This window comes from Chelonia mydas, chromosome 1 (genome assembly GCF_015237465.2).
Source record: "Chelonia mydas isolate rCheMyd1 chromosome 1, rCheMyd1.pri.v2, whole genome shotgun sequence".
NCBI classification, from domain to species: Eukaryota; Metazoa; Chordata; order Testudines; family Cheloniidae; genus Chelonia; species Chelonia mydas.
This window is the reverse complement of record NC_057849.1, coordinates 148946295-148962135: the sequence shown is the minus strand read 5'-3', so window position 1 is coordinate 148962135 and position 15841 is coordinate 148946295. Positions and strand designations below refer to the sequence as shown.

At 40.8% G+C, this 15841-nt stretch overlaps 1 protein-coding gene across 7 annotated transcripts in view; it reads right to left on the bottom strand.

The window, feature by feature from the left end:
- SYTL5 (synaptotagmin like 5) overlaps positions 1 to 15841 on the bottom strand; it is a 161733-nt gene that overhangs the window by 14009 nt on the left and 131883 nt on the right. For 4 of the 7 annotated variants that reach the window (XM_037902273.2, XM_037902280.2, XM_043538036.1 and 1 more), the window contains exons 10-14: positions 15425 to 15517; positions 10866 to 10931; positions 9860 to 10038; positions 7492 to 7594; positions 5441 to 5602 (exon numbers count right to left, since the gene is read on the bottom strand). In XM_037902273.2, the coding sequence (XP_037758201.1) occupies positions 5441 to 5602; positions 7492 to 7594; positions 9860 to 10038; positions 10866 to 10931; positions 15425 to 15517 (603 nt within the window). The remainder of the gene's footprint in view (positions 1 to 5440; positions 5603 to 7491; positions 7595 to 9859; positions 10039 to 10865; positions 10932 to 15424; positions 15518 to 15841) is intronic. The other 3 variants (XM_037902284.2, XM_043538038.1, XM_043538037.1) reach the window with 1 other exon arrangement.

The window sequence follows — 15841 nt, the reverse complement described above, 5'->3', positions numbered from 1 at the left end:
GATCAATAAAGTTGCTTAGTTTCAAATAATTGCCGTAGTCATATTTCACCATCCAGATTTGGTAATTGCCGATTTGAAACCATAGCATGGTCAAAGAATAGGCTTTCCTCCCAAAGACGTCCAAACGCTTCCAATCCCTGTCATAGGGAGGGGACTTCATTTGGTGTTGAGAGCCCCGAGAGTTCACAATGTCAATGATGATGGAATTGGTGGGAGGGTGGGAGAAGAGGCATTCTGTCTCCTTTGCCTGTACATAATATTTTGTTTGGCTCTTGCAAGTGGGCGCCACGGATGCTGGTGTCTGCAAATGGTTTTAGCAGGTTTCAGGAGAGCTTTGTTAACAGTGAGGGCTATTTTAGAGGATGAGCAGGAATGTAGTACATCAAGGAGCTGATTATGGATGTCCTAGACTTCCTCCAAGGGGCTCTGCATTGTATCTGCCACCCCCTTTGCCACATCCCGGAAAAGCCAAAAGCCATCAGCCAAGGACGATGACGGAGGCATGACAGCCTCATCTGGGGAGTAAGAGGATATATTGGGCCTCGGAGTTCTCTCTTCCTCAGTGCCGCCACACTGTTCCTCCACAATCTCCTCTGGAGGTTCTGAATGCTGTGGCTGAGTGAGAACATCTCATTGATTCACAGAGAAGGCTATACACCTGAGAGGCATGAGGGCAATATGCAGCCCAGGGATCTCAGTATGGCCACTGGGGTGGTGGTATGGAGAGTGGCTATGGTGCCCGGGGTTGGCTGTACCACGGCGGTGGTGGGACTGTCTGAGGGTATGCTCCGGGGGGCCTCTTGGTAGTGGGCAGCATAGGAATCATGAAAGGAGTAACGGTAAGCAGTCTCCTCTGGCTTGCTGTCCGAGTCTCCACTAGAGAGCAGAGGTGTGTGGCAGGGCAGCAGAGAAGATTCCTTTGCTGAAAGACTTGATGATGAGGCACTGGTGCTGAGAAGAGGAGACGCTTGTATGTTGGATACTTGGATACATTGGAGGTCCCTCAAGTTCCGGAATTCTGGTGGTGCCAGCCAACTCGGTGCCATCAGAGATACCAAGGGGGTTGGAGATCTTGCCTGCACCAATCCCTCCAGTGTTGGATGGGGCCTTGATTCATAGATATTAAGGTCAGAAAGGACGATTATGATCATCTAGTCCGACCTCCTGCACAACGCAGGCCACAGAATCTCACCCACCCACTCCTGCGAAAAACCTCTCACCTATGTCTGAGCTATTGAAGTCCTCAAATCGTGGTTTAAAGACTTCAAGGAGCAGAGAATCCTCCAGCAAGTGACCCGTGCCCCATGCTACAGAGGAAGGAGAAAAAACTCCAAGGCCTCTTCCAGTCTGCCCTGGAGGAAAATTCCTTCCCGACCCCAAATATGGCAATCAGCTAAACCCTGAGCATATGGGCAAGATTCACCAGCCAGATACCCAGGAAAGACTTCTCTGTAGTAACTCAGATCCCACCCCATCTAACATCCCATCACAGGCCATTGGGTCTATTTACCATGAATATTTAAAGATCAATTAATTACCAAAATCATGTTATCCCATCATACCATCTCCTCCATAAACTTATCGAGTTTAATCTTAAAGTCAGATAGGTCTTTTGCCCCCACTGCTTCCCTTGGAAAGCTATTCCAAAAGTTCACTCCTCTGATGGTTAGAAACCTTCATCTAATTTCAAGTCTAAACTTCCCAATGACCAGTTTATATCCATTTGTTCTTGTGTCCACATTGGTACTGAGCTTAAATAATTCCTCTCCCTCTCTGGTATTTATCCCTCTGATATATTTATAGAGAGCAATCATATCTCCCCTCAACCTTCTTTTGATTAGGCTAAACAAGCCAAGCTCCTTGAGTCTCCTTTCATAAGACAGGTTTTCCATTCCTCGGATCATCCTAGTAGCCCTTCTCTGTACCTGTTCCAGTTTGAATTCATCCTTCTTAAACATGGGAGACCAGAACTGCACACAGTATTCCAGGTGAGGTCTCACCAGTGCCTTGTATAACGGTACTAAAACCTCCTTATCTCTACTGGAAATACCTTGTCTGATGCATCCCAAGACCTCATTAGCTTTTTTCACGGCCATATCATATTGGCGGCTCATAGTCATCCTATAATCAACCAATATTCCAAGGTCCTTCTTCTTCTCCGTTACTTCTAATTGATGCGTCCCCAGCTTATAACTAAAATTCTTGTTATTAATCCCTAAATGCATAACCTTACACGTCTCACTATTAAATTTCATCCTATTAGTATTACTCCAGTTTACAAGGTCATCCAAATCTTCCTGTATGATATCCCGGTCTCTCTCTAAATTGGCAATACCTCCCAGCTTTGTATCATCCGCAAACTTTATTAGCACACTCCCACTTTTTGTGCCGAGGTCAGTAATAAAAAGATTAAATAAGATTGGTCCCAAAACTGATCCCTGAGGAACTCCACTGGTAACTTCCCTCCAGCCTGACAGTTCACCTTTCAGTAGGACCCGCTGTAGTCTCCCTGTTAAACAATTCCTTATCCACTTTTCAGTTTTCATATTGATCCCATCTTTTCCAATTTAACTAATAATGATGATGGTGCCGGTGGTACAGTGCATACTATCAGCATCTTTTTGGTGGAGTGCTGGCTCCTATCTTTGGCCTTCAGTACCATTGACATCAGGTCATTAGGCACATCAACGGCACCTGTCGCTACAAATTTTTGTGAGCCATGGGTTCCAGGCTGGGATTGTCTCGGTGCCTACGGTACCAAGGGTACCGAGTGTGCCAAGGATCTCTTATGGCTAGTTCAGGGCTCACGCTGGGACTTCACGCTCTCTGTTTTGATGACTTACGAGAGGGGTCTGCAGCTGATTTCTTCAACCCACAGTCCTTGGATGGTGAGAGCTGTGGGGAAGACTCACGTCTGCCAGATGACTCTCAGCGCGGGTCTGGGGAGGGTTAGAGGGCTGCCTCCATGAAGATAATCTTCTGTCTTAATTCCTTGCCCTTTCAAGACCTGAGTCTGAGTTGCTGGCAGAGACCACACTTCTATAGAACATGGCCTTCCCCAAGGCAGAGTATGCACTGGGAGTGCTTGTCTGCCACGGGGGTGGCCTCTTTGCAGGAGAGGCACTTCTTGAAGCCCAGTGAACTGGGCATATCCTGTTGGGGGAAGGGGTCCTGACAAAAAAAGGGAGGGGGAAAAAATAAAGTCTTTTTTTGTTATTGGTTTTTGTGTTTGTTCACGAAAAGTAAAAGAAGAAGAAGAAAACTACAACTAAGATTAGGGAGACTAACTATAGAGAGGTTAATGAAGATAATGATCACAAATGGACTGCAGATAGCTCCGTCTCTAGCCAGGGGCGGTTGAGAAGGAACTGAGGAGAGTTAGCCTGGGTGCACTGGTTAGCCTCATGGCGAAGCACGAGGAGAGACAGCGCATGTGCGGGCCTAATGGACACTGCTACCGAATTTCTCCCATCAGCGGCGCATGAACACAAGGAACACCTACAGTGCAGCACCTATAGGGACACTACTCGAAGAAGAATGAGCACTAGCCATCTGGGGAACAAGGCATGCCCCATCTGGGCAGACCATGCCCTTTGGGGGTTATGACGCAGGGCAAGATACAGAAGCCAGTCATCCCATTTGCAAACTTGAGTGATAAGGGATGTCCTTCCCCTCTGCTTTTGCAAGTGGAAAGTGTATAAAAAGAAGGGACCGATTCTCACATGTGAGATGGCAACGTGGCATGGCCACTTCCTGCACCAGCCCTATCAGTATCAAGATCTATGCAGTCGAGTCACCTGGAGCTGCCAGAACTGCTTCTTTTAGTTCTCTCAGCATTACCTCACACTTGATTTAGTAGCATTTTGTTCTTTATTTTCTGAAGGGAGCATTCCCCACAGAGGCCCTTCTCCTTATCTCTGCACGCCCAATAGCCTTTCTCCACCAACAATTGCTCATGTTTCGGCAGGGGCTGCTAGCATGTAAATGGAGCGGGGAACAGCTCAGAACTAGAGCTGGGCAAAGTTTTCTGTGCAACTACTTTTTTCAATAAAAAAATGCAGATTCAGATTGACCAAAAACAATTTGCAAATTGGGGTCAATTTCTGTGAATTATTTCAGTCAAGGAAAAACGGTTTGGGGGGCGGGGAAATGTTGAAACATTGTGACTTTTTGTTTTGTTTCACAATTTCCCTCAATTTTATTTAAAAAAATATTAAAAACCATTTAACCTCCCAAAATCAAAACAAAAGATTTTGTTTTGGGTCAAACGAAATGTTCTGTTCAGCCCAATACTAAATTTTTCAACTTGAAAAAATCTGAAAAAAAAGTTGTTTCAGGCCAGTCTGAAATGATTTTTATTTTTTTTTTAATTTGGTTTGGTGGCTGAACCAAAAATTGGTTACTCACACAGCTCTACTCAAAACCACCACCTCCAGCCTGATCTCTGCACGCTTAATGAGCTTTTGCTCCCTTCTTTGTAGCGAAAGGGAGCCTAAAAGATTAAGATGCTCCCTTACTTTAGCTCCCTTGCTCAAGCGTAACAATTGTAAATCACATCATGTATCTGACAGATCTGAGTGAGATTGTTTCATGCTGCAGCAGCTTGCCCAGGAGCGTGCAAGCCAGTGAGCCTGGTCCAGTGGTACAGCCACGCCAGAGAAGCTGCCCGCACAGGGCGCTGGGTCCTGTGAGTGGTGGCCTGGCGTGCGGCTACTTTCGCCACTACCATTCCCGACAGAGCCCTGGAGCTCCTTGGAGATCCGCTTTATAGCTGTAGATATAAAGCAGGTGTCTGCACAGGGCTCTAGGATTCTGGCTGGTATAACAGCAAGCATTTTAGAAGCATATAATCTTAACGTTTATAAACAGCTCTTTAAAGTTGTTCCAATTCCAAAAACAAACACTTTAGCCCTCCCCAGTGAGGGATCCCATAAGTGCCAGAAGACATAGCCCATTAGTTAAGCACTCTAGATGCCATATTCCATAGAGCTACTGTTTTGTGTACCAAATAGCATGATGCTATACCTACCTGTTTATTCAATATGAATAAAAGAGCAATGCCAAACCTCACTACCACAGAAAATTGTTAAATGCTTAAAACTGATGCATGAAGAAAGGTCTATTCCTTTAGCAGGTGATTGAGAAAGATCCATTGTTTCATGTGCTATTTCTTTAACAGGTCCCTTTTGATTGTGTCTATTATTGGATGCATGTGTATGTTTATTCTTTTAATAGGTTTGGTTTTGAATAGGCATTCACATATACTGACATAGACAGTATGTGTTGGTTTGTTAGAAGTGTTATTCCTTTCACAGGTCCATCCCAGAAGTAGTTTATTAGAAATACATCATTTTACAGCCACACTTCAGTTGGAAAAAACAAAAACAAAACTTAATTGATCTTGCTTTACTGTTATTCCACTAAAACTGGAGAGCCTCACCTTGGGTTGGAGCACAAACCATTCATCTGTCTGATTTTCAAAATTCCAGGAGTCCAAAGGAATTTCCACCTCCCCAAGAAAGCTGTTGTGCCCAAATCTGTCATAGTGCCAAACAGAAAGTTGGAGGGTCCTGGTCTCTAGCTGTGTATGGCTGATGACATACTATTGAAAGACAAACAGAGTGGAGGATCTATTTAATGAGAGTCAAGTCCAGTTCCATAATGACATTATATAAAAAACATACAACCTTATCTTCATAAAGTATATGGTAGCTGACAAATGAAGCACGGAAGAGACATTTGTTTTCCTTACAAGTGAAAATCAATACAATTGCAGAAGGCTATTATTCAAGAGAGATCTATAAAGGATAACTGTTCACCATACAGTCTGCATTTATCTATTTACATTATTTTTGTTGTTGTTGTCACTTGTCTGTATTATTTCTTTACCAGATAGTTTTTACTACAAAAGGAACTTCTTAAAATAACCTTTATTTAATTCTTACACCGTGGCTTCCACGGTAATTAAATAGAACAATTAAGATAAAAGTCTATTCTACAACAAAGAGCCTTTATAAAAAAAAGTTGGGAGCAGCGTAATGAACTTTCTAAAATGTCCCCGCTTCTCAGTAAAGTATCGCCACAGTTTTTCAAAAGCCCAAATGGTTACAAGTGCTCACAATTAAAATATATATTAACTAGCAGATTGTAAGAGGCCAGCAGTTATCCAATTAGAATGATGAGACTTTGCCTTGATGGCCTGAAAAGGCCAAAAGAATCGATTCTAAGACCGTTTTTAAATTACAGTAATGGGAACAGTTAGGACAAACAGTTCTTCTGCTATTGAATCTAGCTATTTAGCTCTTACCCACAAGCCTTTGTCAGAACATATATAACATTTCATAAGAGTGTTAGGCCCCATCTACACAAAGTTCGAAAGCCATGTTAGGATTGTCCTAGAGAACAGCGTTAAATGTGATCTTTGCTAGATGGATACTAACTCACTTTTCTCCACTGCAGACCAGACCCAACTATACTATAAACCATTTTGCAAATGATGCTATAAAACAGGTCCCCCCTTGGTAAACAATCTGGCCAGACCACGTGTATATACTGTAGTTTGTGAAATGATTTTATAGCCAGATTACGCAAACTACGCTGGCCACAGAAGTTAAATTAGCCCCTACAACAGGAAACTTATTTGAGCACATTTTTATTAGCCGCTATAGAAAAAAAAAACCCTGTTTAAGTATTTGGGGTGGGATTTTCAAAAGTATCTGAAGGACTTCGGAGTATAAATCCCATTTACTTTCAATGGGACTTGTGAGGTAATTTAGCTACTTTAGAAACTCCCATCATTTGGTTCTAAACTCACTGTACAGGGTGTGACATTACACCCCATACTCTGCATAGAAATATCGTTATGATATGAATATGGCATAACTAAGATGTTTTATGGAAGATGGGTCATGTGAGGTGTCATTGAAAAAGTTATGATCTACTGAATGTGTTTATCCAATCTGCATGCATGTATCATTTCTGTATCTGAAGTTAGGAATATTGACTATGTAACAATTACAACTGTGTGTACTTGGGGGAACACCCACCAGACAGTAGGTAATCAGCCTCAATGGGCCATTAGGAAGAACAATAAGACTTGGAAGTACTTCCCAGTACAATAAGACTTTGGAAGTGGGACCCAGCATATCCGGTGGCACCCCGAAGTGGGGGTCCAACCCGTCACAAAGAGGATTTCAATGATTCTGATACAGATCTCCAAAAGTAAAAATACAATAGTTGATTAGCAAAAGTTATGTTGTAACTGGAAAGGAAAAACAAAATAAAAACTCTCCCTCAATACTGAGAAGTCAAAAGCTACAATCACTATGACAGCTAGATATTTTAACTCAAATATTTCCATTTTTAGCACCATTTCCCAGGTTTAAAATCAATTTCCCAGTGTTTGGCTTACGGTATAAATAAATGAAATAAAAAACAAATTAATTTAATGGCAAAGTTCAGCATGGATTACAGGCATGGCAGTGTTCTCACCTTTAGTGTTTCATTAAACTCTGGATTGGTGGTGTTGCTTTTGATTTTGGTCTTGCGTTTACTTTGGCGAGATTTGTCTGGCAGGAGGTATGTTTTGACATAGCTGCAGATTAAGTAGTAAATTATTACCAGAGAATAAAAACAACCAAGTCTGAGAGGGCCACCTAGCAAAATTACACCAGGAGCGTTAGTCAGGAAATCAATTTTTGCAGAATAATCCATGCATAAATATTAGAGAGAATACAGTCAACAGGCAAAAGTGAGCTACATGTCTACAAACACACAAATGCACAGAGGATTCTGACGGCATCAAGATAATCACAAGAGCAAAGTTTAAGTAATTTGACAGTCCTGAGAAATACGTATAACTTTATTAGCAATTTCCTGTGTTGCAGTTTTTACATTTTTGATTGACCACATTTGCTAATAGGCAAAACTTGAAATTACACACAAACTCACCCTTTGGCCTACCTTCACATATTTATAGAGTTAGAGATTTTTAGAAATTGTTATTAATAGAGATCAATTAATACATAAAAAAATTCTCAAATATTTTAGACTTTTTTATTTATATACTATCATATAGTTTACCACAAACCTGGGTAGATGTACACACAATTACTAAAGAAATAAGACATAAAAAGATGTGTGTGGGGGCGGGGGGGAGAAACAAAAAAGACTGACCACTCATTGCATTGTTTAGGCAATCAGATATTAAATTTGGTAATTTCCAGTTGAAGTCTAAAATGAATTTGCTTTGGTCATGTTCATCTCTTTTTGTGTTCACTTTCTACAGACTTTCATGCAAATGAGTTTTACTAGCATGAATATTTGGGAAAAAGCCCTACATTTTAAGTTTGCATTCTCAAATATTGGTGGCAAAGATTGAATTTTAATAGAGCATTGATAGCTGAAAACCGATTGTGACAGTCCTCCAGTCAAGTAAAATAAACAATACTGCGTGGTTTATGTGAGCAATCACAACTAAGCAGCATACTCAAATAGCAAATCAGAGTAAACAAACTTAGGTAAAGTTTTGTCAAGTAACTTTGAATAGCAGATTTGAGAAAGTCATGATCTGTCGATGGATATTCAGAAAAAAGAAGCAAAGTCATTCAAATAAATTACCTAGTTCATTTATGACAAATATTTGCAGAAACTATTAAAAATGAACAACATAATAGCAGGTTAGTCTCTAAGGTGCCACAAGTACTCCTTTTCTTTTAACATAATAGCCAATTATTCTCTTGGCTCTTGTTCTATTTAAGGATAGTTATGGAACATTATTTTGTGGTAAGACTGACATTAATAGGGACTTTTCACAGGACCATGCAATTAACACTAGTTAGTTTGTACACTGTCATGCTATTGGCCTGGGGGCATGGATCAGCATTCATGCCACACCCCCCGTCAGTACTTGCCCCGGGCCGGGGAAGCTAATGTTACAACCAGCAGACCAAATTCAGTGATGAATCCTGGTCACACTAAGAAGATGCTATTGGCCAAAAAGGCAAATTACAATTAATCCAGGAGTGATTATTTTCTGTTGTCATCGCATAGGGGCTGAACTTTCCCCTACTTTGGAGACCAGTAAGGCTGTGTTTGCAGAGTGGGCCCAATTCGCCATAGTGTTGCTCCAGTTGCACAGCAGTTCCGCTGGTGTCAAAGTGAACTAACAGTGGTAAATACAGACCATTGTTCATATTACTCTATTTTCCGGTAGTGGTGCAGTATCTATTTTTTTTAATTATAAAAAAAGGAGCAATGAATACAGTGGAACTTAGGATTTATATTTGATTTTAGAAAGAGGTATATTTGGAGTGAAGGATGAAGGATGCAATTTCTTTCTACTCTATAGGTTGCTTTTTCTGGCTATGTTTTTATTACTAGGAAATGGCTATTTTAAATTAAGGGAATTTAGAGTTCTATAAAGGTACCACCCTAACACCTCTGGCGGATAAAGTCTTCTATCAAAGACAGAGCAAACCTTCCCATTCAACCTTGACTCTAGCAGTAAGAAATTAGTTCAGTCTCTGTATCCATTCAGATCCCTGGCCCTTCTGCCCAAATTGCCAATAAAAGCATGTCAATTATTTCCAAGTGCAATAATGGCTGTTAATCATATGAACTCTCCCCCATTAGGAAACACACTGAAAACACCAACTCATTTCACATGAGACTCGAAGCAGTCAGAGTGTTATGGCTTCTGATCACTTGGGACATAGAGGTGAAAGGCTTCATATCCCGTTACCAGTCCACATAGTGTAGGGCTACAATATGTTCTCACATGCAGTCTAGAGATTCAAACTGTGCAGTAAGACTGAGAGCACTTCTAGGAAAGGGTAAGAAGGAAATTCTCTATGCTTACGGATCTGTTCTTTGCTTCTTTTCATCTGCTATGGCCAGGTTTCTGCAGTTTTTTACCAGGATGTTGAGGGCACCCGTTTTGTAGCTGTAGCTGAGGTGGAGAAGTATTTCCCCACTGACCTTCACGTTGCCATAGTCCCCAGTTTCACTATAAACACTCATCATGCTGTTAATGCTAGTCTGAAATAAAGACCAAAAGAAGACAACTTGGAAGCTCAATCATTCTCTTTCCAGAACCAATTTTGTCAAACAATGAGAGCCCTCCAATTACTGTTCTGCTGAACCTGCTATTAAAACTAGGATATCAAAGGACGTACAGAATTACCTTTCTATATCAAGTAAGTGGTATCACAATATCTCAAATGCCTACACAGTGTTTCTTCATATGTTGAACTCAAAATGATTTATAAAGGTGGTAAAGTTAGTATGATCACCATTTCCCAGTGGGGCAACTGAGTAACACAGAGGGTTAAGTAAATTGTCTACGATCACATAGCAAGTCCCAGAAATAGAGAATTGCCATACTGGGGCAAACCAATGGTCCCTCTAGGTCAGCATGCTGTCTCAGACAGTGGTCAGTACCAGGTGCTTCAGAGGAAATTATATGAAACCCCATCATGGAAATGACACAAAAACATATACAATATCCTAATAAAGCAATGTCACCTCATCATGGGCATTTCTAAGAGCATAAGCAGGTTTCACAATTTTTAAAATTGTCCCTAATACAACTACTGGAAAAGAATTAAATCTTTGTAAGACAAAAATTAGGACAGTTTGTACATTGCAGAAACCAGAGGCATTTTAAAACTCTGGTGTACATTTTTTTGCTGGCTTTTAAATAATATTAATCAAAAACATATCTAACTTTTGGTGTTTTTAAATTGTTGTATGTAAAAAGCCTGGGTAAACCCCCGAAAGAGTTCTCAGCACAAAGAAGGAATAAGAGGGAACATCAGAAAAGCAGAATGTCAGAAAAGCAGTTGACAGGAAGCAAGAGAACTCACAGTATCACCATCTGCTTCAGGTACATTTAAGTAGGAGCATTTCCTGTCAGAGCCTTCAGGAAAGTTCTTTCAGGAAGACAATGCAAAGGTCAAAAGAAAATAGCATTAGATAGCTGCAGGAAGAATTCAGAAAAGAAATGACAAGTTCTACAGACTAGGTAGGTAGTGTGGTGTAAAACCACAGTGATACAGTACTTACAGCAGTGAGGCACCAAGCCATACCTAAATCCCCCTCCAATAATGAATTGTATAATTGTATAATGAGTGAAAAAGTGTCGCCTGCTTATCTGCAGGAATACAGGTTAGTGACAAACGAAGACAGAATCTGCTGTACTAAGGTAGCACCAAACAAATTAAATGTGAACACCGACTCATCAGACTGGGATTTTCATTTTGGCCAAAAATCCTGCAAACACTAGTTAACTCTCTATGTGAATATTCCAATTGAAATGAGCGTCTTGTGTGAAAACATAAGCATGCATGCAAGTGTTTGCAGCACTGGGGCCTGCATAAGAAACTAGAATTGTGATTAAAGCAAGCTTGTCTGAACACTTGTAGGTTGAGAGGTTAATTCTGGGGAGTTTTTAAGGGTACGTGTAAAACAAAAAACTTTTTTTCTGGTTTTACCCTTTATTGTTCCTTTAAAATTGGCCTCCAAATTTTGTGAAAAAAATGCTTTTTGGGTTTTTTTTTTTAAACTGAAGTATTAAGAACATCAGGGGCCCGTTTTCCTCTTGTTGCTGAAAGACCTTGGCAAGATGTCTGAAGGATCTCACCAGTGAGGTCACAGGAGTTTATAACTTGATCACAAGCTCCTCTTCGAACCAACCAAGGGAGAATGTATGAGCCACAGCTTAAGCTATAACCTCTTCTGACATTACTGGTTGTATCCTCCAAACATCTTGCTAAGGTCCTGCAGCAAAGAAAGGAAAGTAGGGACTGGTGTGCTTATTCTTGATATCTCAAATCTAAAACCAAACCACCAGGAAATGTCTCTTTCCAGTGGAGCCCGGAATTCAATCAGAAAATCCCTACATTGCTAATAATTGCTTTAATAAAATAACAAAGACTAATTTAGAAAACATTTTATAACAACTGAAATATTTCACTTCTTACAATAAAAGTCTTTTGTTTTGTGGGATTTACACTGGGAGTCGTGTTAAATATGATAAATGTGGCTGTTTAACGAAAACTTACTTATGTAATGACTGTAAGTCTCAAATACCACTAAGAGCATCAGAGTGCAGAGCTTCATTTTACTCAACATCTGAGGCCTGTATTAATCATCCTAGCATTTTATATCTTACGGGTAAAATATAAGACACTGGAACAAGGAATCAGACCGATGCAATGATCCTGACAAGTTGTTATGTCCAGTGGTGGAACCCAGGAAAAATAACCTCTCTTTTCTTTCAGCCCAAGTACTGTGGTTTTGATTTTCAGGGCACTCTAATTATCTACACTGTAATCTCCTTACTCAGATTTCTATAAAATTAGGGTTCATTTGACATTTATAGAATTATTCTGTGCCACAGTACAAAGTCATTAGTTTCACTATCAAAGGCTAAAACTCAGCAACAAGCAAATTACTCGCAGCATTTGTACAATGCTGAAGGATGAGATGCATAGAATAAACTAAATAAAATCAGAAAAATGTGAGCATTCGAGATGGGGAATATTAGCAACAACATACATTCAGAGTAGGTCAAAATAGACCAGTAAAACTGTTCCACTCTAGGGGGGAAGAAAAGCTGCTTGCTGATAGAAGCTTTTCCATTAACATAGCATGCAGTGACTTTAATAAGCATGCTGGGGTGGATGTGAAGAGGAAAGGAGCACTGAGGCATGAGATCATCTCAGTTCTACTGCAGCAGGAAAGCTGCATTTAGATTAGGAGAAAGGTCAAAAGGAATCTATATAGGAAGACAAAACCTACTGCTGAAAGTACCATGGAAAATGCTCATTAAATAAAGTTACCACCTAAGGGCCCTTACCAAGGGAAGTATTGATCACCTGCAACTCCAGTCTCAGAGTTCAGACCAAGGAAAGGAATTCATCTATAAAACCTATAGACTAGCAAGCTATATAGGTTTTATAGATGTGTTGGCAACGAGTCAAATTCAAATTTGGTTAAGTGGGTGTAATTCAGCTGATTTTGATTGAGTTACAGTTGCTTACTAGGGTTGATTTGGCCTGACATGCCCAAGTCTCTTAACTCTGATTCCTTGAATTCCTTGAGACCCTGGAATAAAGGGTTTGACCCAGCTCTTTCTCCTTCCAAAGCAACAAGCTGAATTCCATGCTGACAATTGAACGCAAGTCTTTTGGAGGTGACCTTTACTGGAATTCTGTCTGCTTTCTGTGAGGCATTAAAAATACAATACCACATGCCACAAAACAGAATTCATTTCCTAGTGTCATGGCCCAAAATTTCCCTTTCCTTTATATCAAATGTCCTGATCACTAGTTCACCTTGCTACCACCCTCCAACCCAGAGACTGCTGCATTCCATTGGCACTGTGTATATTTGCTGCAATCTTGGGTCCCACAGAGCTATTCTGGCACAGGACCTAAGGGAGGGTGGGCAAGGATGGCTGTATGCAATCCCCCTATCCCTGGAACAGCTGGGAAGTCAGTTAGTCAAATCCCAGGAATGACTTAAAACAGCCTAAGGATGGCTCTAATTTATGGTTTCCTGCAGTGTGCACCACTCAGGCCCCTTCCCCTCAGCATGACTCCTATCTCAGGGAGTATAAATTGACTATGTAGTGCTGGTTACACCAACTCTATCCCATCTGGGATTCCTCTGCTTTAAGGGGATCCACAGCTAGCCACTTCAAACAAACCTAAGGCTGCTTTACACTCCTGGAATAGCACAAAGCAGCCTTCTTAGGGCTAAGGATCTGGTTCACTGTCTATAGTTTGTGAAGTGTCCTGGGAGTGAAAAGCTGTTGCAGAAATATACAATAGTTTTCATGGAAAGCAGAAATGCTTTCAGCAAACCTGATCCCCAAATATCTTACTCTATGCATATGAAATGACTTGAAACCTATGAGCCACACTGGGATTGTGTTGCATAGAGAATGGAATATATGTGGGGAGTTGGGGTCACCATTAGTACCAACTCCATATGGGTTATGAAGCTACTGACACACGATGCAAATGCATAAAATGAAAGCACTTGTATGTTGCAGGGAGCTTAAAAAATGTTCAGTTTTTTCAGAGTGAGCCCAACCATTCACAATCCCACCAAAGACTGCAATGAGAAGGCAGGAAAGACAGAACAGGGTGGGATCCTCTTTCAATGAAATGAAGAGGCTTCAAATCAACCATTTCTCTAGGCTAACTCTGAAAAACTGAGCTTGTTGCACACTATAAATCCCTATTTTTAATCTCTCCAGGTACAGGCCTGGTAGTATCTCACATCATCATTTAGCAGGAGCTAGGGTTGCCAGTTTTTGTTGGAAGTATTCCTGGAGGTTTCATCACATGACATTAATCTTTAATTCCTGGAGACACCAGGGAAATTCTGGAGGGTTGGCAACCCTAGCCAGGAGCCCGTGAGCAATGGCTATTGTTTACTCTCTTCCCCCGTCGCCCCCAGACAAGCCTGCTATACCTCAACTATCAATAAAAATCTTTTCTATCAAAAGAATAAATTGTGCCTCTATCCCCTTCCCAACTCCTCAGAACTTAGGGAATTTCCATTGCTACACTTCACCAAAACTATTAAAAAAGAAGACTGAGCATTTTCCTTTCCGCTGTTTGGCACAATTTAAATAAATATAGACATTTGCTATCCTTGGTGTCTTGTGAAAGATGTTTTAACTTCTGAATAGGCTTGTCTGACTGTGGCCAGAAGTCAGGCAGTGGATGGAAATCACACGTCCTTCTGATAATGGGACGGTCATTACAAGTGACAGAGGTTTTATTTTAAAGCCACATTATCTCCTCATATCAGTACCAACTATTCTAGATTTGCTCATTTTGACAGAGCATCTAGATTGGCCAGATGTTTCAGGTTTCCTACTCTCATTTTTTTTCATGTTGAAATTTCTCACTGTTCACATACAGCATCTGCCAAACAGATCACAGTTACAATTAATGACGGTTAATAAGACGGTTAAGAGCCTGATACTGAGTGCCCCGTCCACACCTTCTTTTGAGATCATTTCAAGGTGAGGGCACTCAGCACTTTGGACAAGGTGCTCAACACCTCCGGAGATCAGGTCTCAAGTCATCAGTGTGCAGGGAGGACAGCTACACTATAAACAACAATGGATCTCTGCTTCAGTACTGGTGGCAGAGAATGGCATTTTAGCTTTACAGATAGGGATACTAAAATCACAACAAACAGAAAAATCACCAAGAAGTCAAAGTTGCTACTAAACAGCAGTAGGAAAGGAGGTCTGGATATGAATCAATACAAAAAATATCTATTGAATGAAACTGAATGCTCAGTGTGTGTTCTGTGTCATTACCCCACATCTACTTCAGCAAGAAACTGCTTAGTGAGAAAGAATGAGGGAATTCTAGATGTTTTCCAATGGAGACCTTACTGTTGATAATCCACTTGCCAAATGTCTGCGATGTTTTAGATAATGAGAGGCCACTATGTCATCAGGGTCTTCCTCTATCTCGTCCAGGTAATCCTAACCGCAAAGAAAGAAAGAGTCATTCAATTACTGTATATTACTGTCAACTGTATATCTGACTCCTTCCTTGGGTTCTATTCCATATTTTTCTGTTTAAGAAAGATTGTGTCAACACATCTCCCAAACTCAAGTCTCGAGAGATTTTTGATTCACACTTTCAACAATTTTACACAGTCACAATCAGTACACCAGGAACAAAGGGCGCTTCTGGTTCACCTTTCAGCTGTTTGAAAACTGTAAAACCTCCAGGCTTCTATGTCCCCAGAGTAGAAAATGGATTTTTACCTTACATGGTGGGGCACTGCATTACAAAGTCGATTT